This window comes from Clupea harengus, chromosome 22, assembly GCF_900700415.2.
Source record: "Clupea harengus chromosome 22, Ch_v2.0.2, whole genome shotgun sequence".
In the NCBI taxonomy this organism is placed as follows: Eukaryota; Metazoa; Chordata; class Actinopteri; order Clupeiformes; family Clupeidae; genus Clupea; species Clupea harengus.
The window spans coordinates 1,293,206-1,318,628 of NC_045173.1; the positions used below are offsets into that span (position 1 = coordinate 1,293,206).

Genomic DNA, 25,423 nt, shown 5'->3' on the forward strand with positions numbered 1-25,423 from the left:
TTTCACACACACACACACACACACACTCACGCACATCTTCACACATCACTCCTCTGTACCTGGCCAAAAACAATAATACGTACTAACTACTGTTCGCCCTCACATCCAGTTACACAAGCAACTGGACACACACCAACCTGTCAGCACTCCCCACTGAATGTAGACTGCCTCTGATACGGTCAGTGTGTGTGTGTGTGTGTGTGTGTGTGTGTGTGTGTGTGTGTGTCTGTGGCCTCTGATACGGTCAGTGTGTGTGTGTGTGTCTGTGGCCTCTGATACGGTCAGTGTGTGTGTGTGTGTGTGTGTGTGTGTGTGTGTGTGTGTCTGTGGCCTCTGACACGGTCAGTGTGTGTGTGTGTGTCTGTGGCCTCTGATACGGTCAGTGTGTGTGTGTGTGTCTGTGGCCTCTGATACGGTCAGTGTGTGTGTGTGTGTCTGTGGCCTCTGATACGGTCAGTGTGTGTGTGTGTGTGTGTGTGTGTGTGTGTGTGTGTGTGTCTGTGGCCTCTGACACGGTCAGTGTGTGTGTGTGTGTCTGTGGCCTCTGATACGGTCAGTGTGTGTGTGTGTGTGTCTGTGGCCTCTGACACGGTCAGTGTGTGTGTGTGTGTGTCTGTGGCCTCTGATACGGTCAGTGTGTGTGTGTGTGGCCTCTGATACGGTCAGTGTGTGTGTGTGTGTGTCTGTGACCGCTGATACGGTCAGTGTGTGAGTGTGTGTGTGTGTGACTGTGGCCTCTGATACGGTCAGTGTGTGTGTCTGTGACCGCTGGCTGCCTCATGTGCTGCCCTGGCGCTTAAACACAGCTCTCCATGTCCCTGAGCGGTTTCCTCTCTCATCCACTCCCTCTCCCTCCCTCTCTCTCTCTCTCTCTCTGTCCATCGTGTTCTCCCTCTCTCTGTTCTTCTTTAGCGTGGCGCGTAGCCCAACTTCCGTAACAGGATCTGCATGAAGTCAAAGGTGGTGAAGCTGATCCCCACTGCGATGGGCCCCTTGACCCAGTTCATGCTCAGGCCCTTGTAGAGGCCCCGCACCAGGCCCTCCTCCGCGATGATGTCACGCATGGTGCCCGTGATGGTGCCGTACGTGTGCCCGGTCACGCCCGCCGTCTGCATGCGCCTCCGCACCACGTCCAGCGGGTAGGAGGCCGACTGGCCAATCAGCCCTGCACACGCCCCGAACGCCAGCCGCTCGTAGGAGTAGGGATGAGGACGACCTGTGCGCTCTGTGGGAGACAGAGAGTAGACCTCTAGTAACCCTAAATGGACTGTTTAGAGAGCTGTAGGAGCATATAGCTACAATAGAGTAGAGCTATAGAAACCTTAATGGACTGGTCTGAGAGCTGTAGGAGCATATAGCTACATTTACATTTTATCCAAAGCGACTTACAAGGATGTATACACATTTTACATTTACACTGATGGCACACTGCACATCAGGAGCAATTAGGGCTTCAGTGTCTTGCTCAGACGGGCAACTGGCAACAAGCCAACACACACACATGAATTCCGACACACATCCAGTCCAAGTGGGTGTACCTCCATGGAGCTTCTTAAGGGTCTCGTAGGTGAAGAAGCTGAGTCCCGCGTAGGGCACCACACCCAGTATGGTGGGAGAGAAGCCCCGGTAGATGGTCTTCAGCCCCTCCTCACGCGAGATCCGCACAAACACGTGCATGATGTTGCTGTACCTGGGAAGGACACACAGGCACAAACACACACTGAATGACCTTACTATAGAGATTGGATTAAGGGACGAGACATCTTCAAATCCACCTCTCTGGACTTCATGGACCCCACACGGTGTTCACTGCAGACTGTGTTCACTATTGAGACACACATGCCTTAGGGATCCCTCTTGACTAAGTCCAGTGACTGCTGGGCCTACATATCTCACTGTTTGGAAATACTTGTACTTCAGTTCATTTGAGGAAGAAGAAGGTGCTACACGCAGAAGAACACCCTCATGTGAATGTGGAACAAAAGACATATTGAGCTTTCCCCAAGATGAATGTGGCATGCGTATCAATACCAAGGCTTCCACATGACGAAGCTGCGTGGCATCCGTTGCCCCCTGCTGACCCCGCGGGCACACTTACATCTCTTTGGGTGTGACGGCCATTCTGGCGCGCACCATGTCCAGCGGGTATGTGAGTGACACCGCAGTGGTGCCAGCCAGAGAGCCTGCTAACAGCCGTGGCACCGGAGGCAAGACCCTGGGGAGGAAACCGCCACAATCAGACGAGACAAGTACGGACACAGACGCACTCTCTAACTGTCAATATGTTGCTCACAATGTCTAATTTCAGACAGAAATTTCTAAGAGAAAAAGGCAATGAATGAATGGGGGAATCAATAGAACAAATGGATGAAGTCAATCTTAATGATTGTAATATATATAATATTGTATATAGTATTGATTGTTATATATAATATATAATTTATACATCATAATATAGCTTTCACTTCTCAATAGCCACACAAAGCCCAGTATTAAGTGAAGCAAAAACTTAGTTCTGGAATCTTTCTAGAATATGACTTCCTTGCTAGATTAAAAAGCACCCTCACAACAGTAAGTGGGCAAGAACACTTCAGCTGAACTCAAACTGAGTAGTCTTTACTAATTAGTGATCTTGAAACTTTAACAAACCCCTTGGCCCAACTAAATTACACTTTTTTCTGTCAAAAGACTACAAAGCTGTGTTGTTTTTGTTTGCACGGAGTTAAGTTTCACCGCATTGCATTCTGTTGCCCGGTGGATACTAAATTGTTTTGTACGATAAAGCATTTCATACCATCATCCTGTGAAGTAGTGTAGTATGTGATGATCTGACATACTGCAGTGCATTCAATTCTGTTGTGCTACCTTCCAGGGACGTGCACAGGAGGGGGCTAAGGTTGCTCGGGCAACTGCCCGTTTGCCCTCCTCGACTGAAGTTGCCCCTCCGAAGGAAATATATATATTTTTTTAAATAGTATTACGGCTACAGAACTTCATAAGCCTAGATAACATAATCGCGGAATAAGCGTCCAGGGACACGGGGGCGTGGCGGCGGCGGTTAGTGAGAGTTTCAAGTGATATAGGCAAAATATGCGTCCAGGGGACGGGGGCGTGGCGGTGACAAAAATGAACGTGTTGCCCAGAGCAACTGCCCTTCAAAATTCCTGTGCACGTCCCTGCTACCTTCAATGTATTGTGTGATCATTGTGCAGTGCTATGCTACAATGCTGTGTTACACTGCTATTATTTACTTTATTTAGCTATTATTATTTTATTGGTTATTGATTGACAGCTCTACTCTGCCATGTGGAGAATAACTTGTATCATACTACATGGGTTGAGGTGGCACTCACTTGCCCTGACATTGATAGTAACCACCCAGCAGCCTCTTGTACTGTTCATGGGCACAGAACTGGATGGCAGCATAGGGGATGACACGGACCATGGTGGCAGAGTTTCCTCGCCACAAGCTAAGGAAGCCATCCTTCAGGTAGGTGCGGTAGATCAGCCAGTAGGCCTCCTGGACACACACACACACACACACACACACACACACACACACACACACACACACACACACACACACACACACAAACGCACACAATAACAGATAGGAATATTCAAAAAACAGAGACAACTAGAATGGCAGCCCTAATGTCACTCATACCTTTGTCACAGGCAGATGCCGTATCTCGCAACATTAGCAAAAGTAAAACTAAATTCATGCCAGAAATGTTTGCGTAATCCTGCTAACAAACAAACAAACCAACCAACAAATGGAGACGAGGGAAAACGAATCTCCTTGGTGGAGGTAAATATACAACATGAAAGCACACACGCAAAGACACTAGAGGAATATTTCCTTGATTCAGAGCCTGGCAGTAACCAAGATCAGCAGCCAGATCAAGTCGGAGCGTATTTTTCCTGTCTCGTCACTGAACACTGCACTGACATATTAAGGGGGCACACAAATTTAAATGTACACACACTCTCTCAGCTCACCTTGGCAGAGAATCTCGCTGAAGACACTGTAAAAACAAAACAAGAGTCAAACAAGAGCTTATACCTGCGCTACATTTCAAAAAGGTCAATGACCAACACAATTATCATTTTCGGCCAAATGTTTGTATGTTTGTGAGTGTGTGTCTCATTGCCTTGGAAGATAATCTTGGTTCTGTCCAAAGGGGCTACAGCTGTTTTGGCCACAGCACCAGCAAAGGCTCCTGACAGCAGGGAGTTGATGATGGTGCGACCCTGTTTAAAACCCTGAACACACACATGCAAATATACACAAACATACACACAGAAACACACAAAGAAAGAAAGAAAGAAAGAAAGAAAGAAACACATTAATTCTCGGTATCCAAGGCCACAGAAAAATAAAATCACATTAAAGCATAATTTACCCTAATGCAGGAAACAGCACATTATGTGACTGCAGGCCATTCGAGTACACCCCAATCTAACAGCACATTCGAGTACACCCCAATTTAAGAGCACATTCGAGTATACCCCAATCTAACAGCACATTCGAGTGTATACCCCAATCTAACAGCACATTTGTGGCCCTATATTTCCAATCCCCCTCACCCACCATGAGGTAGCACTCATGGGAAACCGGGTAAAGAAGTCAAGGAAAACTACACCTTCTTCATGAATAACTACCACCTTACACCAAAATAAGGTCATGGGCATTCATTGTCAAATCACTAGTGTTGGGTTTAGACGGGATCAACCATGGCCCCTCATCTGTTAAGCTGCTTTCATGCATACTAGACCACAGCCCTAGAAACAGCCATGTGAACACACAGGAGAAACAGCCCTTTGAACACACAGGACTGACCATGACCTCATTACCGTCACCAGTACTAGCCTGATTCTGCTGTGTTCATAACAGCGTAGGACTCTCTGAGCTCCTAAGCATCCAAGCACAGATTCTGTGTTTGTGTCAAGTTGAACCCCTCTGCTCGTGCATTCTTGGGCCGATATTCATTCATCATAGTTAGCCGATGCATGATTATGAGTTCAATTGCAACAGGCAATCTACAGATCTTACACCATCATGGAATAAACATTGTTTCACAAACTTAAAAGCAGAAAGAAATCTGTGTCCGCTTGTTCTTCCAATAAGGTTTAGGCAGTAGTTAGGCTTCTTCTCTTCCTGAGAACGCCTGAGGAATATATCACCTCAGCAGCTGCTCATGTTCTACCAGGTCTGGGCTTCCCAAGAACACACTGAGGTTTCAACAGTCAGTCATCCTCAAGCTTTTCCATGAGACTGTATGGGAAAAGAGTGTGATCACTCTCCATCAGAGATCATACTCTTTCCCTCTCATTCTTCATATCTATTAAGTGAGATGTTATGTTAGTCAGATCTGACAGTCTGCAGGTCTGGTTTGAGTGTTGCCATCCAAATGTATGTGTGAGGGCTGAGAGGAGAGAGAGAGAGAAACCCGTGTGAGAGTGTTGTGTTCTGTCAGCTGCATTAAGTGGTTATGTGTTGTCTGCACTGGCTGATGTTTGTGCTGGAGTAGATTATTAAGCTTGGCATACACAAGGCAGGCAGTACACAGGAGGGCATCTCCTATGTGTGTGTGTGTGAGGTGGGGATAGATAAATGTCTTTCAGTTTGGGCTAGGGCTGAGCTACCAGGTGTAAACCATTTCAGACACCTCACCACAGTAGCAAGAGCAGGAGAAGTGCATAGAGATGTGCACTGATGCTACATTTCAGTGTTCCCCCAGTGATGCCTCTAGCTAGTCGCCACATCGACCTAGACCCGATCACATTCCCTCAAAGGTGGGTTCAAGAGTGCAGGTTCATAAGGGCTGAGGAGGGACGTGAGGAAGAACACTTGTATAACTACACCTCTACAGCAGCTGCTCCTCCTCCTCCTCCTCCTCCTCTCTACCCCTGAGACTCTCAGAACAAACACGCAGACACAAAAACAGAAAGAAATCAAGCAACCTGCAGTACTCTGCACCTCCAGGGAAAAAGAGAATGGAGGTGGAACACTGGATCGGTGTTTCTCTGACAAATGGGTTGAAATGGGGAGGACAGAACCTGACATTTCTTGCACAAACACAAGGATTTGTGTAATGAAGTCCTAGAACCAAAAAATAAATAAATAAAATGTGCCTGGGTGGAAAGTAGGTGAAGAACAGTATATATATAGAGATCTTTTAAAGAACAGTCTATATGTAGATCCTTAAAGAACAGTATATAAAAGTCTGACACAAAGAATGGATATTCAAGATACCCAAACAAGCATACACAGCACAACGTAATTATAGCATCACTGTAGGCATGTAAACCATTCAAACCCTTTCCCAGATGTACGTGTACAGAAACAGGTGACCTACATAGTAATGAATTTGAGTTATTCTCAGCATCAGGAACTCAGTATGACAGGAGAGCTTGTCATCACAAGGCTTCAGGAAGATAAGAGATCCATGACAGTTAAGAGTCTACCAACACACAGTGCGTGTTAATTTGACCCATAACGTGATGGATGTATTTATTTTTTAGCATAGTAGGAGGGTTAAATAAATGAAAATGAATTCAAAAGTGACAATGAATCTCATTCATTCAATTCATTCTAGAAGGAACACATACTTGACATTTTGAACATAATGCCTTTGATATACATAAAACGTTCCCTGAACATTTGAAATAAATCGGCTACCAGATGAAATTACCCTTGTCACAAAGTGCATGAAAGTCACAAAGTGCATTTTATTCAGGTTTGACACTTGTACCCACAGTAATGCCACTGTCATTTGGGATGACAACTCTATGAATGGATCATCAAGCAAAAGATTTACCAACTATGTTTAAGAATCTACAGAACACTTCAGCTGATGCCAAAAGTGTTGAGTCATCCTCAGACTCTGCTATCTATCATAGGCCATCCGATGACTGTAAATGGCCACCTACTGTTTCTTCAGACAATGGAGGCTCTGGGTGTGTTATGCAGACACCACTCAGGTTACATTACAGTGTGGGGACATAGTGAGATGATGGTGAAACAGTGGAAATGGAGAATACACCCTCAAAAGGAGCCAATTTGGAAAAGCCTTTCAGTGCAGCACTCAACAGCAAGTCACAGCAGGTACATGTCCTTCTGCTCAGTGACTCACTGGTCTGACTGGTCTGTGAGCTCTTGGTGCGGATACAAGATAAGTGAGCATAATGACAGGAAATCTGAGATCACAGACACATTTCCACATACATACAGATATCTATTCCAGATACATTACATACCGATATCTATTTCAGATACATTTCCAGTAAATCTGTTTTCAAGAAAAAGCAGGCCTCAATCTGACAATCATGCATGGTGTCTGGATAATGAAGTATCATATTTGTAATGTGTTAATGTGTTTATCTATATAAATACTACGGCTTCTGACAATGAGTGTCAGTTTAGGAACTAAAATACACAAATAAAGCAGAAACGGCATGATTCCTCATATTCCTATAATTGAAGTCTTACCTCTGATTGGCCGGCGGTGGAGGAGGAGGGCAGGGGCAGCACCTCACCCTGTCTCAGTGCCGCCTGGCGCTCCTGCACCCCATTCCCCATGCCCCCTCCCTGCCGCTCATGCACACCCACACTCAGGGTGGCACGCGGACATCCGCCTCAGGGTGGGCACACGATGGCCGCTGCTCAGAGGAACACATGCAAAAAAAATAACAATTGAGATCATAAATAAAAACACAATGCAAACAATCCCCTCATACGCTATTTCAAAGACTATGGAGAAATTGGACAAGGAGAAATTGGACAACACATCATACACCAGTATGGAAAGACACATCATACAGCAGTATGGAAAGACACATCAATATGGAAAGACACTGCATAAAGCAGTATGGAAAGACACAGCTAGTTCAAAAGTTCAAGTTATCTGGCCCACAGTTAAGAACATTTTGCAGGTTCTTTGCGGTCATACACAGTGTGAAAGGCCTTTCCAAATGCATGCAAGCTAAATCAATCATGCTTTGTCTCAGATGTCCTCCTGCTGCGTGACTCTGGGTGTGCGTGCGTGCTGCTGCGACACCTTGGGAAGTGGACTGGCTATTTATAGGGGAGAGGTGAAGAAGCAAGAGGCAGCAGTCCTCCCCTCTAGGTCATCACTGGGGACGGGGTCATGTTCCCTATGACTGGGATCCGCTGAGGGAACAGCAGCCCCATCTCTACCAATGCAGAGAGGGTGGGTTCAGAGCTCACAGTGTCCATCTTCAACTTTTCCTGAATTCCATTGTCATCTGATACCCTGACCCCCCCCCCATCTTCTGTCTTCACTCCTATTCACCCACCTCTCAGCTCCACCTGTCCCACAACACACACACACACACACACACACACACACACACACACACACACACACACACACACACACACACACTCTCTCTCTCTCTCTCTCTCTCTCTCTCTCACACTCTCTCACACTCTCTCACACTCTCTCACACTCTCTCTCTCTCTCTCTCTCTCTCTCAAACCTAAACAAGCTTTCCTATAACCTAGACTGACTGACTTGACTGTTGATGCTATCCAACTCCTTGAGTGTCCTCAATTCTGGCGAAAGCTTGATGATATTTGAGCTAAACAGTCAATCAAATCACACCTCTCCCTTCAGTGCTCTTATAAGATCAAACATGATAATCCATATCACAAGGAACAGAAATACATATGTAAGACTGCCTGTGGTAAATACTGCCTATTGGAAGAACCATATATTGTATTTGGCTAATATGACACCACAGGAAGTGGTAGCAAGTAGATTACTAGCATTAAACTAAAAGCATATTTAAGCTACGAGTTAATTCACTGGTGATGACCGCACAACTGCAATACAAACCTTTTAAAATAGGATTTAACTAAAGTGTAACTGTACAATCCAAATCCCAATGTATGTATGGGATGTATTGCCAGTATTTGTAAGTCAACCTTACATTCGCTGATATTTGTGGCGTTTGCGGTAGAGAGATGAACTGTACTCGGCTAGCTTTACAAGTCCCTTGTGTAACGTTACACGCCATGTGTAGGGCTATTGCCAGTGTTACTCAACTTTTCATTCATCATATCGCAGTGAAATGGGTTTGTTGAAATTCATTATGCTGGCATGCATATTGTTTAATTATGTTTTTTTTTGTAATTATTTAATTTTCCTGCACCGATGCAGAATCTTTCACGTCAGTATCACAATGCATCAATGCAACAATGATCCCGCCCAAGTCAGTTTCCCATTTCATTTACGGAGACAGGTCTGTATTCACTAACACCGGAGTTTTGCTCCTTTTTTGGTGCGCACACAGACACCTACAAGACAGTGAGGAGCACTTTGCTGAATTTGACAAAAAGTGTATCGGATTAGAATTGCAGACCACACCATTAATCCGATGTTAGTAATCTGAGCCGCAACTGTTGGAGAGCAATCAAAAGTGAGTGAAAGACAAAGGAGATGTTTCCACTGATCAGATTGGAACAGTCAGCTGTCTTGGGTCACTAGTTAGGGAGTCTCTTGGTGTCACCCGACTCCCTGCATTGAACCAGTCACTTCTAAAGAACTCATACTCAGGGTCATTTGAGAGGACAGCAAAAAAAAACTCAAAAGATAGCCTTCATGGAAAACTACAAGACTAACTACTCAAGATTCTAAATCATTACCCATTAGACAGACACAGATCTGGAAAGTTAAAAGAATAAAACTAGGCCAAGCCAAACATAGATACTGTACTTTCCAGGCAAAACGTTCTGACTAAAGTTTTGACTAGACTTCTGCTTTGCTACTTTCTTTCCTTTTCATCCTTCTTCAGCAAACAGATAAAGCACTTTACACATCAAGGTCACATCTGGTGACCAGCCAGTATATTGCCAATGTGTAGCCTATTCTAAATGTTTCTAGAGCAGAACGGAGTGACCCTTGCTCCACTCCCATGCCCAACATTGGCTGGCTATATAAGTCACGGTGCAAGACCGCCGCTCTGTGATCCACCCTGTCAACAAACACTTCTGGAGGGCTGCCCTCTACGTGAAAGGTGTTTCAGACGCAGACACAGTAGGTCAACAAGGTTGTTATTGTTTCTTTCTCAGTGAGCTAAACAGTGGTTAAATATATCTTAACATTTTTGCTTGTTCTGCACACTGAGATGACTATCGACTCCAAAATGAACTGATGTGCACTTGAGAGAAGATGTTAGTGAGGGTGTTCAGGGAGAGGGCAGTCTTTATTGCTGAGAAGGCAGAAACAAATAAAAACACACAGGTGCACAGACTGCAAGACTGCCTAGATCAAATGGGCAGGATAACCAGGGCTGTTAACTCTATTAATTGTTAACGGACGGACAGGAGAATCTCTAAAAGCCCTGAGAGAGGTTTCTTTGCAGACATGCGAAGCAGTGGAGAGACAAAAGGCCAGATAGCTGGGCTGTGAACAAACACAGGAGGGTCGTGTTGGCAACTTGCGTTGTCAAGGCAACTGAGGTTGGCATCCTTGTGGGCTGTGCCAAAGCCAGGCTGTGGAAAATCCTTTCAGTTTTACCCCTCTAACTCTTTCTCTCTTTTCAGCCCCCTCTCTCCTCTCTGCTCCTTATTCCCTCACCCTTTCTCTCCTTCAGCCTGCACTGTACTGAGGTCCATAGTGCTGTCACCGTCCTCTCTACGGAATCCCTGTTGTGTCTTATGTTCCCATTTTCCCCATCCATCTTGAATCTCCCATCCCTGATTTCCACCAAACTCCTTCATTATCTTGTTCAAAGGCTACGTCCCTTCACTTACTCCTCTCTCATCCATTTAGTGCAGCAGCCTTCTCCATTCTCCCCTCTTACCCACTACTACCCCTCTTCCCCCCACCACACACAGACATTACCTTCTATGTTTAAGTTACTCACTGAGTTATACAATTCAGATATGTGATATAAACATGTGCAACAAAGTGCGTTGTATCAACTATAGTTCTTAGTTCATTATAGCGAAAAACTGCAATGGAAAACTGAAGTCTGTAAACAATAACGGTTTTTTCTACCGCACACCATTCCCCTACAGACAAATGCAGTACTTAGCCACCCACACCTGTCGTAATACCTGCACACACAGTGTTCTACCCACTTCCTTTAAATGCGCCATTCATTCTCTATTGTTCATATCCAACCGCAAGAAATAAATAATTTAAGCTATAAGTTCATAATTATTAACATAATATGCGCTTACTGAGTTACTGCTCGAACCTTACTTTAATATGCTGAAGGAAAAAGGTGTAGGTGGTTAAGTTGTAAAATGTGCCATGTCATGTCTCGTAACGTCAAGATTTCACTGGCCAGCCAAGTCCAGGTGCGCCATAAATGTATTCACCCTATACCGAGTTTGTATTGTCAACACATATCAACTATTCAAAACTGAAGATAGACAAAAAAGGCGTTAAAATAATGCACGTTCACATGCCTCTGAGACTGGGCCAATGACAAGACTGCAAAGCATCGTTAAAATTCACAGAGAAACTGACAGCTTTCAGCTTCAACGCTGTCAGTTTGATGTTGGCTTGCTAATATTAGCTAGACAGCCTTCACTGAAGCTATCCAGCTTGCCAACATTGACGTTAATATAGCCTTTGGATACACTTACCTCACCAGGAATTTGATAGCACTTGTGGGTCCCTTTGAAGTTTCGCTTCTAAGTCCGTCCTGGATTTAGATTACAACGTAGTGCAATTCGGCCAGTTATAATACCGGGTGCTCCAACTGAGTTGAGTTGTTTGCTAATTTTACCTAAGCCACTACGATAGCTAGCAGGTTAGCAAGCTAGCTGCCAGATTGCTATCTAACGACTCTTTAGTTACGCCTCACAATGCAAAGTTTCGTTTACTATTCTATTAGTATAAAATTCGTATAACGGTCTATTGCCAACTTTACTTGATCCACAGGGGACTGTCAAACACAGTTTTCCCCTTCCATTGCTCCAACTGTGACTTTGAGGGGCTGACACCCTTCCATGCTGTTTAGTATCTGCTGTGACACAAGAGGTAAGCAAAGCCGAGTTTACAAGGGCGAGTTTGGTGGACTTGTGGGAAATGTAGTTCAACGGGAGGCAACACAGGATAGGTGCATTTGAGGGGCGTGAAGAGGACAAACCCGAAGCCCTCATGTATGTCCATGCATTAAAAAACAGCCATGGAGCCTAGAGATGGAAAATATTCTAAATTGATATTCTAAAATTTCGTTTCAATAATGTTATGTAATGCGATAATCTCATGCATACACACTAACATCAACTGCAGAAATATTTAAACAAAAGTAGATTTGCCCATGGCAACTGAAGAGACCTTACGGTTCAATTCTTAAAATTTAGAGTTTGTGTGGAATACCGCCACAGTAATGATGTCCATCGTAGGCTACTGCCACTGAACCCGAGTTTTGCTTCCTTCTCTCCACAGTGGCGACATCTGTTTGTCAAACACCGATATAGCTAGTAATGAGAAATTATCAGTATCCTACAACCACAGCATTCTCCTTTTAAACAATTACATTTATAATATAACTGGTCTTGTACAAACATGTACATCACTTAACTTTGATACATTTTGTGTCATGGCCATTTAATAATAATTTTCTACCAGATGGAAAAATACCAGTACAATAAATGCAGCTTTACAGCAGCTTTAAAGAACACATATTTCTGTGTACCTCAACACGACCCCATGTCTGTGCCCTCTTCCCCTCCCCTCTTACGTGCAGTTCAGTTCATGTGACCCAAAACATGTCTTTGTCTCTCACTGGTAGACAATCACTATGTCAAATACAATCACTGACCACCATATTTGTCTAATTTTGGTCTTGCACATGGGATAAATTAGATTTTTAACAATTACATCAGAAGGATGTGCTCAATGAGATAACATTACAGCGTACAGATGGACCGCCGAATGCATGTGGAGTTGGCCCGGCCCACCACACCACCACCTCATGAATTCCAGGCACGAGCCCAAGGGGTTCTATGCTTTTGGCCACTAAAAAAACCACTTCAGTATGACAGAATATGATATCTGAAAGTAATATTCCTTGTAACCTGTCTGGCCCCAATGCATTCTTCAACTTTCAATTAAGCAGGGAACATTGCTCATTACACACATTGGTTGACATGATGTGATTACTTCCAGGCAGGAGCCCAGAGGGCTTAAACAGTTTGGGCCACTGAAAACTCGACTTAGTATGACAGATTATTATAATATCTGAAAGTAATATCACTTGTTATCTGGCTGGCCAAAGGTTTTTTCCCCTTTAAATCAAACCAGGGACATTGCTCATATATCCATCATTTGACATGCTGGAGCCCATGGGGTTAAACACTTTGGGCCAATGAAAACTCCCTTCAGAATGACCAAATATGATGTCTGAAAGTTAGATCACTTCTTACTTGTCTGGCCAAAAGTTCTCAAAGTGTATGACAATGCTCTTTTCAGTCAAGGCTTCCCCCACCTGGCAGCACTCTATAAACCAAACTGCACCACAGCTCTCTGTATAAAATTAAACACGGTAGTGTGTCAATACACATGCCCAGCATTTATAGCCCGATTCAATGTTTAAATATGGTATGAGCAAAAGTAGACACTTTACACAAGAGTGACTGATTTGTTTCAGATTAATACTAGTTCATTTTATTTAGAGTGAAACATACTGGGATTGATTATCTTGAGGTTGAGCTTATCATATGAGTTCACAAGCTAAAAGCTGCAGATTGTGGGTCTAACTGAAGGCAGACGCTGTCAAAATGGAAGAATGGATGAAAGTAAGTGCACTTAAAAATAAAAAAATTTAAAAAAAAATACATATTTAAAGTTCTACGACTGGTCAAAAATGTGTGCAGTGTTGCAGTTTACAGGACTCGGTCATAAATTAATTCACAAGTAACACCTCAAATAATAAACCTAAAACACAAACATAAAAACGCCAGGGATGTTTGGACACTTTCAACCTTTAAAGAAACAAATGAAATAAAAACATAAAAGGTACATTCTTTTAACTGGTTACACTTCTAGATTTAGCCTACACTGAGTGCTCTGAAGTCTGAGCCGCCAGCGTTAGCCTTTAGTATGGTTTCACGGGATCCATCCAGCCGCTCTCAGACACAGTTGTCTGTTCTCCATAAGACGTCCCTCAGATCCCCCCTTCATCAGTACGAGATTTCGCCCTTCTGACCCGTCCACCGCTCTCGCAGCTCCACCTTACAACCGAGGTCTCTGAGGGCGGCCTTGCCCTCGTCTTGAAGGTCTTTGTGACTGGCGAGAGCTTGGAGAATCAGGGCTTCTGCACCCATATCCAGGATTGGCTGGTTGTAGTCATCTGTGCGGGACACCAGGTTCCTCAACAGCATACATGACTGCTTCTGCACAATTCAACCAATCAAATTCTCATTATGTTTATGGGTCAGGCACCAAAAGCCAAATACATACAGTGGGGAAAATAAGTATTTGACCCCCTGCCGATTTCGCAAGTTTGGCCACTTGCAAAGAAATGTGTGATCTATAATTGTAATGGTAGGTCTATTTTAACAGTGAGAGACAGAATATCAACAAAAACATCCAGAAAACTGCATTTTATAATAGTTATGAATTGATTTGCATTTGTAGCAAAACATGACTTAGTACTTGGTGGAATAACCCTTGTTGGCAAGCACAGACGTCAAGACTTTTCTTGTAGTTCACCAGGTTTACACACATCTCAGGAGGGATTTTGGTCCACTCCTCTTTGCAGATCCTCTCCAAATCCTTAAGGTTGCGTTTTCAATGGGAGGGAATGAGGGAATGCGGTTCAAGCCCAATATTCCACGGTACATGGCCCCATCCATAGTCCCCTCGATGCGGTGGAGTCGTCCTGTACCCTTGGCAGAGAAACAGCCCCAAAGCATAATGTTTCCACCTCCATGCTCGACGGTGGGGATGGTGTTCTTGGGGTCATATTCAGCATTCTTCCCCCTCCAAACGCGGCAAGTCGAGTTAATGCCAAAGAGCTTGATTTTGGTCTCATCTGACCACATCCTGTCTCCCAATCCTCCTTAGAATCATTCAAGTGTTCATTGGCAAACTTCAGACGGCCCTGTACATGTGCTTCCTTGAGCAGGGGGACCTTGCGAGTGCTGCAGTACTTCAAACCATTACGGCGTAGTGTGTTGCCAATGGTTTTCTTGGTGACTGTGGTCCCAGCTGCCTTGAGATCATTCACAAGCTCCCCCTGTGTAGTTCTGGGGTTATTCTGCACCTTTCGGATGATCACCGATACCGCACAAGGGGATATCTTGCATTGAGCCCCAGACCGAGAGCGATTGACAGTTGTTTGGTGTTGCTTCCATTTGCGAATAATCGCACCAATAGTTGTCTGCTTCTCACCAAGCTGCTTGCCGATGGTTTTGTAGCCCATTCCAGCCTTGTGCAGGTCTACAATCTTATCTCTGACGTCCTTGGACAACTCTTTGGTCTTGCCCATGGTGGTGAGGTTGAAGCTGTGAAGTATGATTCTTTGGACAGGTTTCTTTTATACACGTCACCAGTTGAGATCAGGTGTACCTTGTTAGGCCTAATGAGGACTAATCCGTGTGCTTCTTGGGCACATAACTGGTCTGTGGGAGCCAGAATTCTTGCTGTTTGGTAGGGGTTTAAATACTTATTTTCCGTGACAAATGCAAATCAATTCATAACTGTTATAAAATGCAGTTTTCTGGATGTTTTTGTTGATATTCTGTCTCTCACTGTTAAAATAGACCTACCATTACAATTATTGATCACACATTTCTTTGCAAGTGGCCAAACTTGTGAAATCGGCAGGGGGTCAAATACTTATTTTCCCCACTGTATTAAGTTCAGTACATATACTAAACCATAGCACAGCCCTAATCTGTGCAGTGGTTACACGTTACCTGAAAAGGAGCTTCACTAGGTTAACCCAAGTGTTCTAAACAAGCCAACCTAATGGGTACTTTGCATTGATAAATTAAGACTAGCTCACCTGTACCATGAGTTCCGCTGGGTGGGCCTTCATAGCCTGAAGTGCTACAAGGGCACCCCCATTCTCCATGATCACTTTACAGTTGTGGGGTTTACGCAGTGCCAGAACACACATGGCTGCACAGCCCTGCTCACACACCTGTTTGAGTTGAACAACACAAATAAGAACTGGCTTAAATGAAATCAGTCTGCTCCACGGTTTAAGGTAACAAGTCTGAAGTTCAAATACATATATTGAAAAGGTCAAGACCACTATGTCATGTGCAGTTTTGTGTGTGGGAAAGAAATCAACATGTATGTTTATATAATGAGCTAATTTGATGAATATAATGCAAAGTTTGAATCATTAAGTTGGGTAAACGGTGAAGAGTCCCCAGATAACTTCATGATGTGGTAAAAAAAAAAAAAAAGACTTAAGCTAATGTGCTATGAATGCAGTGATACAAGTATATACAAGTGATATGTTTATGTTCATATTTGTATGTTCTAGGTCAGGTTTGAATTCTATAAAATGTGGATCACAACTTAATGTCCATGGGAAATTGTGGGTGCCGAGGCAAGAATATAGAAGTTTTTTTTAATAATTTAGTGATGACAGGTTTATATAGATTTTCCAAATCAATCTAAATGCATGTCTGAGATTCAGTCTGACAACAAGTACCTTTGCATTTGACATATGTCTGTTCATTGCCATGACCATGAGCTCTATGCCTCCAGCGTCTACAACACCATCCTTGACATCATCATTTCCTGCTATAGCTTTGATGGCACTCAAGACCTGCCTCACAAGGGCCTGTTAACAAATAGATAAAACGTTTAGAGCCAACACCACAAACACAAAAAGATAAAAAATGAAGACATCCCATCAAGATCTCTTTGGTTTGGTTATGGTGATCACATACAGACACACATGCATACAGACACAAACAGACACACACAGACACACACAGACACACACAGACACACACACACACACTTTTCTAGCATCTGCTCTGTTTATCGAAGTCAAGAGAAACTTGAAGACCAAGGCATTCAGATACATCAGATTGGATATCACCTGGCGATCCAAGCATTCAGCCAGCATGGAGATCATAAACGTCAGGCCTCCCAGGTCCACTATGTCCTGACAGAACTCATTCCTCACAGCAAGCTTAGACAGCGTGGCACAGACCTCGCTCAGGACTGAGACATTCTGAGGATGTGCTGCAAACAAAGGAAGAACAGCAACACATTTGGTACTATATGTCTACATTTATATTAATATAACATTAGTATTTTGCAACCAGAAAAACCGGAAAATACACTCATCACCCTGCTTATGCATTAAGCCATTTAATAGTAAGTAATGACTCATCTCTGGTTTTGTATCATGGTCTCAGTATGGATGTGATAATGCTAATTCAAGCAATTAAATGCTAAAGGGCAGTTCCCAGTGTGTAAACATACCTTTAGCAGCCCCAAGTAGGACCTTCAAGCCACTGTGCTCCAGGACAATCATTTTGGCATGTTCATGAGCATGTCCAAATGGCACCCGGATATCATCGTCAAAGGTCATGACCCTGAGAGCGGCACAGGCCTCTCTCACCACCTCAGGGTGCCCGGTGTGGTGTTTTATTGCCTCACTGAGCAATGCCAACATGCCGGCCTTCACCAGGTCCTGGCGGTTCTGCTCGTGCTTCAAGCAGAAGTGGCGGACCGTGCGCACCCCCAGGCATGTGACCGTAGGGTCTTCCCCATGCACACGCAGGACCTTCGTCAGGAGGTTTCGCCCCTCCTCATCTAGTAGGTCTGGCTGCCCATCATTCAGGGATGAAAGGGCAGAAAGGGCGGACGACAGGGCAGCAACTTCATTATCCAGCGACTTCTGGCAGCAGGAGAGGATTGTAGGATAGGCGTCCTTCTGGGCGGCCAAGTGCCTTTGGGCAAATCCGAGTGAGCACTGCTCAGCAAAGCGCTTAAGGTCATCTGTGATGTCAGCTTGCTGTGAAGGTGTGAGAGCTGCAATTCGGAGCTTTTCCAGAACCTTTCCAGAGAAAATTCATAAGTCATAAAATTCATAGAGAAAGTCATAAGGTTCTTTGAATAAATGGAGGACACAGTAGTGGCAATTATGATATTTTTTTTGCGATTTATAGTATAAACTGATGATATTCACGTCGATGTCATACACATTTAAAGAGAAATCAATTCACATATTCCAGATCATGAGCTCTCTCGTTCATTTGATATTAACGCAAAAACGAACCTGAAGAACCTCGTGCATCTTTTCATCTGTTTTGTCATCGGAGGCTTTAGGTACTGCCTTCACGATGTTATTGAGGTCCACACCTTAAAACAACAGTTTCAATTGAATGAGGGGACCAGGATTATTTTTTACAAACAAGGTTGGTCGGGCTATCTTACATTGTTATGTCAAGATTCTTGTACCTTGGGACTGAAACTGCTCGATGGCCTCTGTCAACGCAGCTTCGTCGTCCATCTCGAAGTCCTCAATATTTTCCCTGACGACGGCGTCGAAGGTCTCTTGGGTTATCCAGCGTTTGTCCATCTTAGCTATTTGTAGCTGTTTAGTTGTGGAGATATAGACGAGCCAGCTCAAAACTGCGAAATCGATGGCTCTAATTATAACACTGCTACAACAATACAAGGCCACATAACTCCGAACTTTAGCTTACGTTAAATGGTCATAGCAAACGTCAGCGACTTATGTTTACTACATGGTCCGTCTGGGATATTTCATCAGCTGGTGGATATCCGATTTGTCAGCTAACCTGTACTGCAATACTCACCACTATTCAATGTAGGTGTGGGACCCGGGGTGGAGCTGCCTTGATGCACAATGAATTCATGCACCCGTGCGGCGAAGACTGGGGGCTACGTTAAAAAGTACAGCTAACTTGCGCATGTTTTACTACTATGTATCCTTGGTGAATCGAAGCTACGCACGCATGTCCTGCACATAAATACAACCGATGTAAAAACAAATACTAAGAAAGGTTCCTCTTTGCATTTCCTTGGCTTCTTTACGTTCTGCGGGATACTTCTAAACTCAAACGCTATTGTCACAAAGAGAGAAAAAAAACCTAAATTTTGTCCTTATACGCTGTTGCATGTTCAACCCATCTGGTGGTCAAAAAGATCAGGTGGTTGACACAAAGATTAATTTTCTTGCCATGACGTTATTAAATGGTCATGTGGCAAATTTCACGATTGAATACAATGTAATTGGTTACTTTTTATGAAAGGGATATCGATTGTAATACAAAGCACAAAAAATAAGTGACTTGCCCTGCAGCCTGTTCTTTTTCGCTGGTAACAAAAGGATAGTAGCACACATATTTTACATGCACGCGCATTTTAATGAACATTATCAAATGCAGGGTCTCTCAGGCAGTTATTTAACTGCTATGGGTGTTATCGTATCAATTTTCTAAAACCCCAGTCATCCATTCGCTCATAGGGATTTTGCTTTTTAAAACCGGAACGGCTAATCCGCCGCATACAACATGACGACGGACAGTCACTCCCATTACCATGTGCCTGTTCATTGTCGTTATGTGAACGTTATCAACTCGGAAGTGGACCGCTGTCAAGGCAGCTACCTGAACTTCAAAGACTGATCTACGTGATACAATATTTAAAAATCACCCAAATTCCTATTTGTAGTAGAACAAAGAAGTAATACATTTAAAGATGAAGATTGTCATATTGGGTGGCACTGGTCAGACGGGGCAGCACCTAGTAAACCAGGCACTGCATCAAGGACACAGCGTCACAGCTGTGGTGAGGAACCCGGGCAAAATGACAGTCACCCATGAGAATCTGAAGGTAACATTTTTGGCTGTAAGGAGTTTTGGTCGAAAACTAATCTAATTTACGAAAAAGCATGCAAAATCCTTACAAGCAGCCGCACAGTTGTCATTGGAAAAAAAGCTTGGTAGCATGTTAACTCATGTCTTTTGATGAAATTGTTGGTGATGCGTGCTATAAAAGTTTTTGTTTTTATTTACCCGGACCTCATAACTGCGGCTCGTTAAAGGGTGTGTTTATTTGTCCTTCACATGACTATATACCACGAACATTAATTTCCAGATGATACCAGTGCTAGTTGCCAATAAAAACAAACGTGTTTCAAAAAGTGGCAAATTGTTGCATACTGTCTCTTTAACATGTATCTTCTATCTAGACGACTGTCTGGGCCCATACCGTAGCTTAGATGCGCCACTGATGAGCTTGCTCTAATGAGACGTGCTCCTAAACGTTTTCACTGTTAGTTATTCAACTCTGGGTCAAACGTCGAAAAATCCTTATTCAGTTTACCTAAGCCTAGCCCACTAGATGTCTTATTTGGAGCAATGTTAAAATGGGAATCATTTGTGAACCCGACATAGGTAATCTGTCCCCTGATCAACTGGCATCAGGTAGCCTCCATTACATCTCAGAACAGGTATTCATTAGGATGTTTGTGCACAGTATGTAATGTCCTAAAGCATTCTTCAAGTCAAGCTGGCTCTTCACCATGGATGCAATCTTAAACCATATATTGCCCTTTTTGGCAAGGGTTTCTCTGTTTATCTCTTTGCATCATTATGTCTCATTCATCTCTAGGTTGTGGAAGGAAGTATCTTCTCAGAGGAAAGCCTAAAAGCACACTTCCAAGGCCATGATGCAGTGGTCTCCTGTCTCGGTTTCCCCACATCATTCTTCTCTGGAGTCACAGGCTACACCCAGTCAATGCAGGCCACCCTTAACGCCATGAGAGAGACCAAAATCAATCGTGTTGTCACCATGACTTCCTGGTATACTGCCCGTGAGTGATTATAAACTACTGTTCATTCGCCATAATGATGACTTGGTACTACTAGACATATCATGAGCTCAGATTTGGTTGGTATTATCTTCAGTAAGTTCGATGCACCAACTGCCTGTTCTTAGCCTGGCTAACTTACTGAAAGGGACAATTAGCATGTTTAGCAACAATACACAGTTTAGGTTTAAATCAGCCTATACATGCTATTGAAATACTACATGAAAACTGTATTTAATTTCAACACCTACCTACTCCTTAAACCTATTAGTTTCACATACATGTTCAAACAGATAGTGGGCCCTAATTTCGTTCCTGGCAACAAGCAGAGTCCATTGTGAACTAAAGCTATTGTGTGGCGTGTGGAAGGATTGCACTGACCCATCCATGTTTGCACTTGTGGTTTTGCTCATGGTATTAAATGAGCAAAATGACCTTAAAAAGCTTATTAAAATCCTCCTGCTCCTCCTGCTACAGCACAATCACATTTGCATTTTATTGCGGAAATGCATCTCTAGTGGTGACATTACTTAACCAATGATTTCTCCAAACTCTCCATAAGCATGGGTATGGTGAGAGTGGTAGATCCCACTTTAGCTTAGACAGCTATCATGACTGTCTCTCTCCATTAGCATGGGTATGCTGAGAGTGGGTGTGATCTGCAGTGGGGAGAGTGGTAGATCCCACTTTAGCTTAGACAGCTATCATGACTGTCTCTTTTTGCTTTTTGAATTCTTTCTGACTTTCCTTTTTTTTTTTTAAATGAAATTAGATTTAACATGGTGATTTGAATATGATCCCAACTGATCATTGTTAAGAGCTGTTGATGAAGTCGAAAGATTTACTGTTTCTGTTGAGGCCTTCATTAATATATAGTACAGCATACTGTGCTCCATGGTCACATTCTGTACTGGAAAAGAACTATGAACTATGAACTATGAATGTAAAGCCATGAACATCAGTGTTATTGCCTTAATGGTGTCCTTACTGTAGCACTATTAAATGTATGTGATCGTATCACAGCTTAGCTCTGTATGTTGGAATTGCAGCTGGATCTTCTAACACGGGTCCATTTTTCATCCGCAACGTGCTGATTCCAATGATCCAGAGCGTGCTCACCAACATGTATGAGATGGAGAGCATTCTGAAGAAGAGTGAGGACATCAACTGGACAGTTGTGCGACCTCCTGGGCTCAAGAATGCACCTGAAACAGGTAGGGTGGCTCAATGTTGTTACAGTAGCAAAATGGTGTCTGCTCATGACTTAGGATTAGAGGCAGTTTATCAAACAGAACAAACTCTGTGATATTCTTAAATTTGTTATTTTTCAAAAGTCACTTGGTCCCTTAAGAATATCTTGTCTCCTGACATGTTGTGCGTAACAACCATTGAGCAGAACAGACTTTCTTCCCATGCCCTTGAAATTGCACTATTAGTCAAGGGACACTCACTTGGTGATGCTCAATTTTAGCCCACCCACACAAAACCACAGATTTCCTCCCGAGAGCAGGAGCAGAATTCAAACGCATGTTGTACATTAACGCATGTTTGGTTCTCCATAGCTGTTTGGAAACAAATGATTTGGTTCATGTGTGATACGTTGCCTGTGTTCTTGTGACCTTTCATCTTTCTCCACACGTATCCTTACGTGTCCTCTTCCCCACAATACCCTTCTCAAAGATTAACCCAACTCACCATCAGATGCAGTTCCCTCCTCTAGACTGCATTCGCATAGTTGCCAGAATTACTGCTTGAAGTCCATGAAGATCATGTAGGTTACTGTCTTGCTACCACACTTTGAACTGAGTTCAAATGAAAGCAGTAGTGGTGGTATTCTCTGCTAATATGCTGTAATTGATATCGAAGGGATATTTAGTGATACCAGAGAACTGGTAATCATAGGCTAAGTGAATTTCTCCGATGACCTGTAATCACCTCAGAGGAGTGAAATGCATTATTATCAGTGCCTATAGGTTGAGTTTCACTTGGAAAGACTTGGAATAACAGTTTGATAACCAGGTTCTGAATAGCTGTGTGACGTCCCTGGTGGTACAGTAGTTAGCGTCACCCCCCATCCAAACGTTTGACACGGGCTCAATTCCCGGCGATTGAAGGATACCTTTGTAAGTCACTTTGGATAAAAGCGTCCGCTAAATACCGGTCCTTATCTTCCCGGCAGAGATGAGTGGACATCATAAGATGTAATTCATAGTGAGTTAGATATCCCACCCAACTTACATACTCAAGAGGTAGCAACATTGAATGAAATCTTTAAGATTCTTGGCTAGATGGGCCTCAAAGGATCCTTTCCAAACATTTAAATCAATTTTGTCATTTTTAGTCAAGTCTATAAAATCCACTTACCATGAAAACTTGAAGGAGTTTTCTTCATAATTTTGTAATTGTTTCCCCAGACAAAGAGATTGTGGCCCATGAAGGGTACTTTGTCCCTGATGCCAATGGACTCCCCACTTCACAGTCTGTTGCCAGGGGTGACGTCGCTCGCTTCATGCTCTCTCTGCTGGGCACCAGTACTTGGCTGAAGAAGGCTGTCGCAATCACCACCATATGAACTTCCATCCATGTTGATGTTGCCCAGTGCCTCTCAGGGGTTGTTTACGAACCAGGCTGCAAACTTAAACCAAATCATTTGAACATGGTGATCTAAAAAGTAGTAAGTAAACCAATAGTCATGTCACAGGAACCTTCTGTCTGAAAGCTATTTAATTCATCAGGCTTAGTTCTTAGAATTGTATTTACATTTTGTGCTTGGTTTGAAATAGTGCCAAGTTGACGTTATGGTCCCTTATGTATGTAAGTAAAATAAGTTGTATCTAATCTGAAATGTAACATATGAGGACTGTGTGTTTGGAGGAATTAGCCTGCAAAACTCTATACTCCCTTATTCACTCCTAAAGGCAGATTACAGGCTTTCACACTCTTATCACTTTTGTCCAAGATATGAGCGTAGATTGATTAATGATGTCTGATATACCTGACTCTAACCATGTTGTCTGAATTGGCATGGTTAGAAAATAATAAGGGCACAAATGCTTTTGAAGGTTTCAATTATGCCATGGAAATATAAAATATGTGGGCAAAGAAATAGCATTGGTATGGGCAAATGTTTTGAAATAAAATCAATTTTCTACTTATACCACAAGCATATCACGTGTGGGCTTTCTGCTGGTTTGTTTTAACAAGTGGTTTTTAGAGCCAAGACAAAAATACTTGTGTATAAAGAGGGGGACTCCTGCCTCGAACCTGAAACATGTGTAAAGTATCTCACTACATTGTCTGGAGTGATGGAAATGAACACAACAAACTGAACTGTGTTGCTGCACAAAGTACTGTGTGTGGCTATGTATGAAAATGTTTAATCCAGGTGAAAAATTGTCGATGTAAAAGTTGCCCTCTGTACTCAATGTCATGTAGCAATGGAAGGAAGTTATCTTTGAGAACCTTCTCTCAGAGAATCAGTGAACGTGAGGTATTAAAGGAGCAGTATGTAGCCCGGAACCTCATTTCACAAAGATTGCCAGGTTGAGGACACTGATCCTACACGAACAAGCGCAAGACAAGCTCAACATTAAACTTTCACAATACATTTGTTAAAGAATAAAATTGCAACAAAAAATCTGTAATGGGGACAAGACAGGACTGCAGGCAGGCCAGTCCAGCACCCGCACACCCTTCTTCCTCAGCCATGCCTTTGAAATGTGTGCAGAATGTGGTTTTGCGATGTCTTGTTGAAATATGCATGGGCTTTTTCCGGAAAGGATGTCGTCTTGAAGGCAGCATATGTTGCTCCAAAATCTCTATGTACTTTTGGCCATTAATGGTGCCATCACAGAAGTGTAAGTAACCTTTGCCAAGGGCACTGACACAACCCAATACCATGACACAACCCAATACCATGACACAACCCCATACCATGACACAACCCCATACCATGACACAACCCCATACCATGACCGACCAAGGGCACTGACACAACCCCATACCATGACACAACCCCATACCATGACACAACCCCATACCATGACACAACCCCATACCATGACCGACCAAGGGCACTGACACAACCCCATACCATGACAGACCCTGGCTTTTGGACTTGTTGCTGGTAACAGTCTGGATGGTACTTTTCTTCTTTGGTCGGGAGCACACGGCGTCCATTTCTTCCAAAGTTATCCTGAGCCTATGTGGTTATATCGCTTATAGATGAATGACGGTTCTTGATGCAGTGCCGTCTGAGGGATCGGAGATCACGGTTATTCAGCTTTGGTTTGCGCCCTTGCCCTTTATTCACTGAAATTCCTCCAGATTCCTTGAATCTTTTATTATGTTATGCACCGTGGAGGGTAAAATATCCAAATCCCCTACTACTAGTGGTCAACCCCTATAAATACTTAGGAGTTCATCTGGACAATAAACTGGACTGGTCAGCCAACATTCATGTACTCTACAAGAAGGGTCAGAGCCGGCTTTACTTCCTGAGGAGGTTGAGGTCCTTCAATGTCTGCAACAAACTCCTTTGCATGTTTTACCAGTCTGTTGTTGCCAGTGTCCTCTTTTATGCTGTGGTGTGCTGGGGAGGCAGCATAAAGAAGAGGGA

General features: G+C 43.4%; 3 protein-coding genes across 5 annotated transcripts; 1 reads left to right on the forward strand and 2 right to left on the reverse strand.

The window, feature by feature from the left end:
* Positions 1 to 904: 904 nt before the first annotated feature.
* Positions 905 to 12,120, reverse strand: slc25a42 (solute carrier family 25 member 42). The gene is made up of 8 exons (XM_012820289.3): positions 11,627 to 12,120; positions 7,496 to 7,665; positions 4,155 to 4,266; positions 4,003 to 4,028; positions 3,354 to 3,520; positions 2,099 to 2,215; positions 1,539 to 1,690; positions 905 to 1,225 (listed from the first exon to the last, which is right to left on the reverse strand). Exons 2-8 carry the CDS (start codon positions 7,583 to 7,585, stop codon positions 909 to 911), a joined length of 981 nt encoding a protein of 326 aa, XP_012675743.2. The 5' UTR covers positions 7,586 to 7,665; positions 11,627 to 12,120; the 3' UTR covers positions 905 to 908.
* Positions 12,121 to 13,625: 1,505 nt separating this feature from the next.
* On the reverse strand, positions 13,626 to 18,958 carry armc6 (armadillo repeat containing 6). Of its 3 annotated transcripts, none has more exons than XM_031559257.2 (8): positions 18,788 to 18,958; positions 18,426 to 18,561; positions 18,244 to 18,326; positions 17,445 to 18,021; positions 17,056 to 17,201; positions 16,660 to 16,791; positions 16,000 to 16,137; positions 13,626 to 14,383 (listed from the first exon to the last, which is right to left on the reverse strand). In XM_031559257.2, the coding sequence occupies exons 2-8, from the start codon at positions 18,544 to 18,546 to the stop codon at positions 14,171 to 14,173; spliced, it is 1,410 nt and encodes a 469-aa protein (XP_031415117.1). In that variant the 5' UTR covers positions 18,547 to 18,561; positions 18,788 to 18,958; the 3' UTR covers positions 13,626 to 14,170. The 3 variants fall into 3 exon arrangements, with proteins under 3 accessions (XP_031415117.1, XP_031415116.1, XP_031415118.1); XM_031559256.2 differs by having other exon boundaries at positions 18,426 to 18,599; positions 18,788 to 18,957; XM_031559258.2 differs by lacking the exon at positions 18,788 to 18,958 and adding an exon at positions 18,674 to 18,777.
* Positions 18,959 to 19,473: 515 nt separating this feature from the next.
* Positions 19,474 to 23,845, forward strand: LOC105893824 (uncharacterized protein At2g34460, chloroplastic-like). The gene is made up of 4 exons (XM_012820288.3): positions 19,474 to 19,826; positions 20,607 to 20,808; positions 21,855 to 22,019; positions 23,220 to 23,845. Exons 1-4 carry the CDS (start codon positions 19,692 to 19,694, stop codon positions 23,375 to 23,377), a joined length of 660 nt encoding a protein of 219 aa, XP_012675742.1. The 5' UTR covers positions 19,474 to 19,691; the 3' UTR covers positions 23,378 to 23,845.
* The last annotated feature ends 1,578 nt before the right edge of the window (positions 23,846 to 25,423 follow it).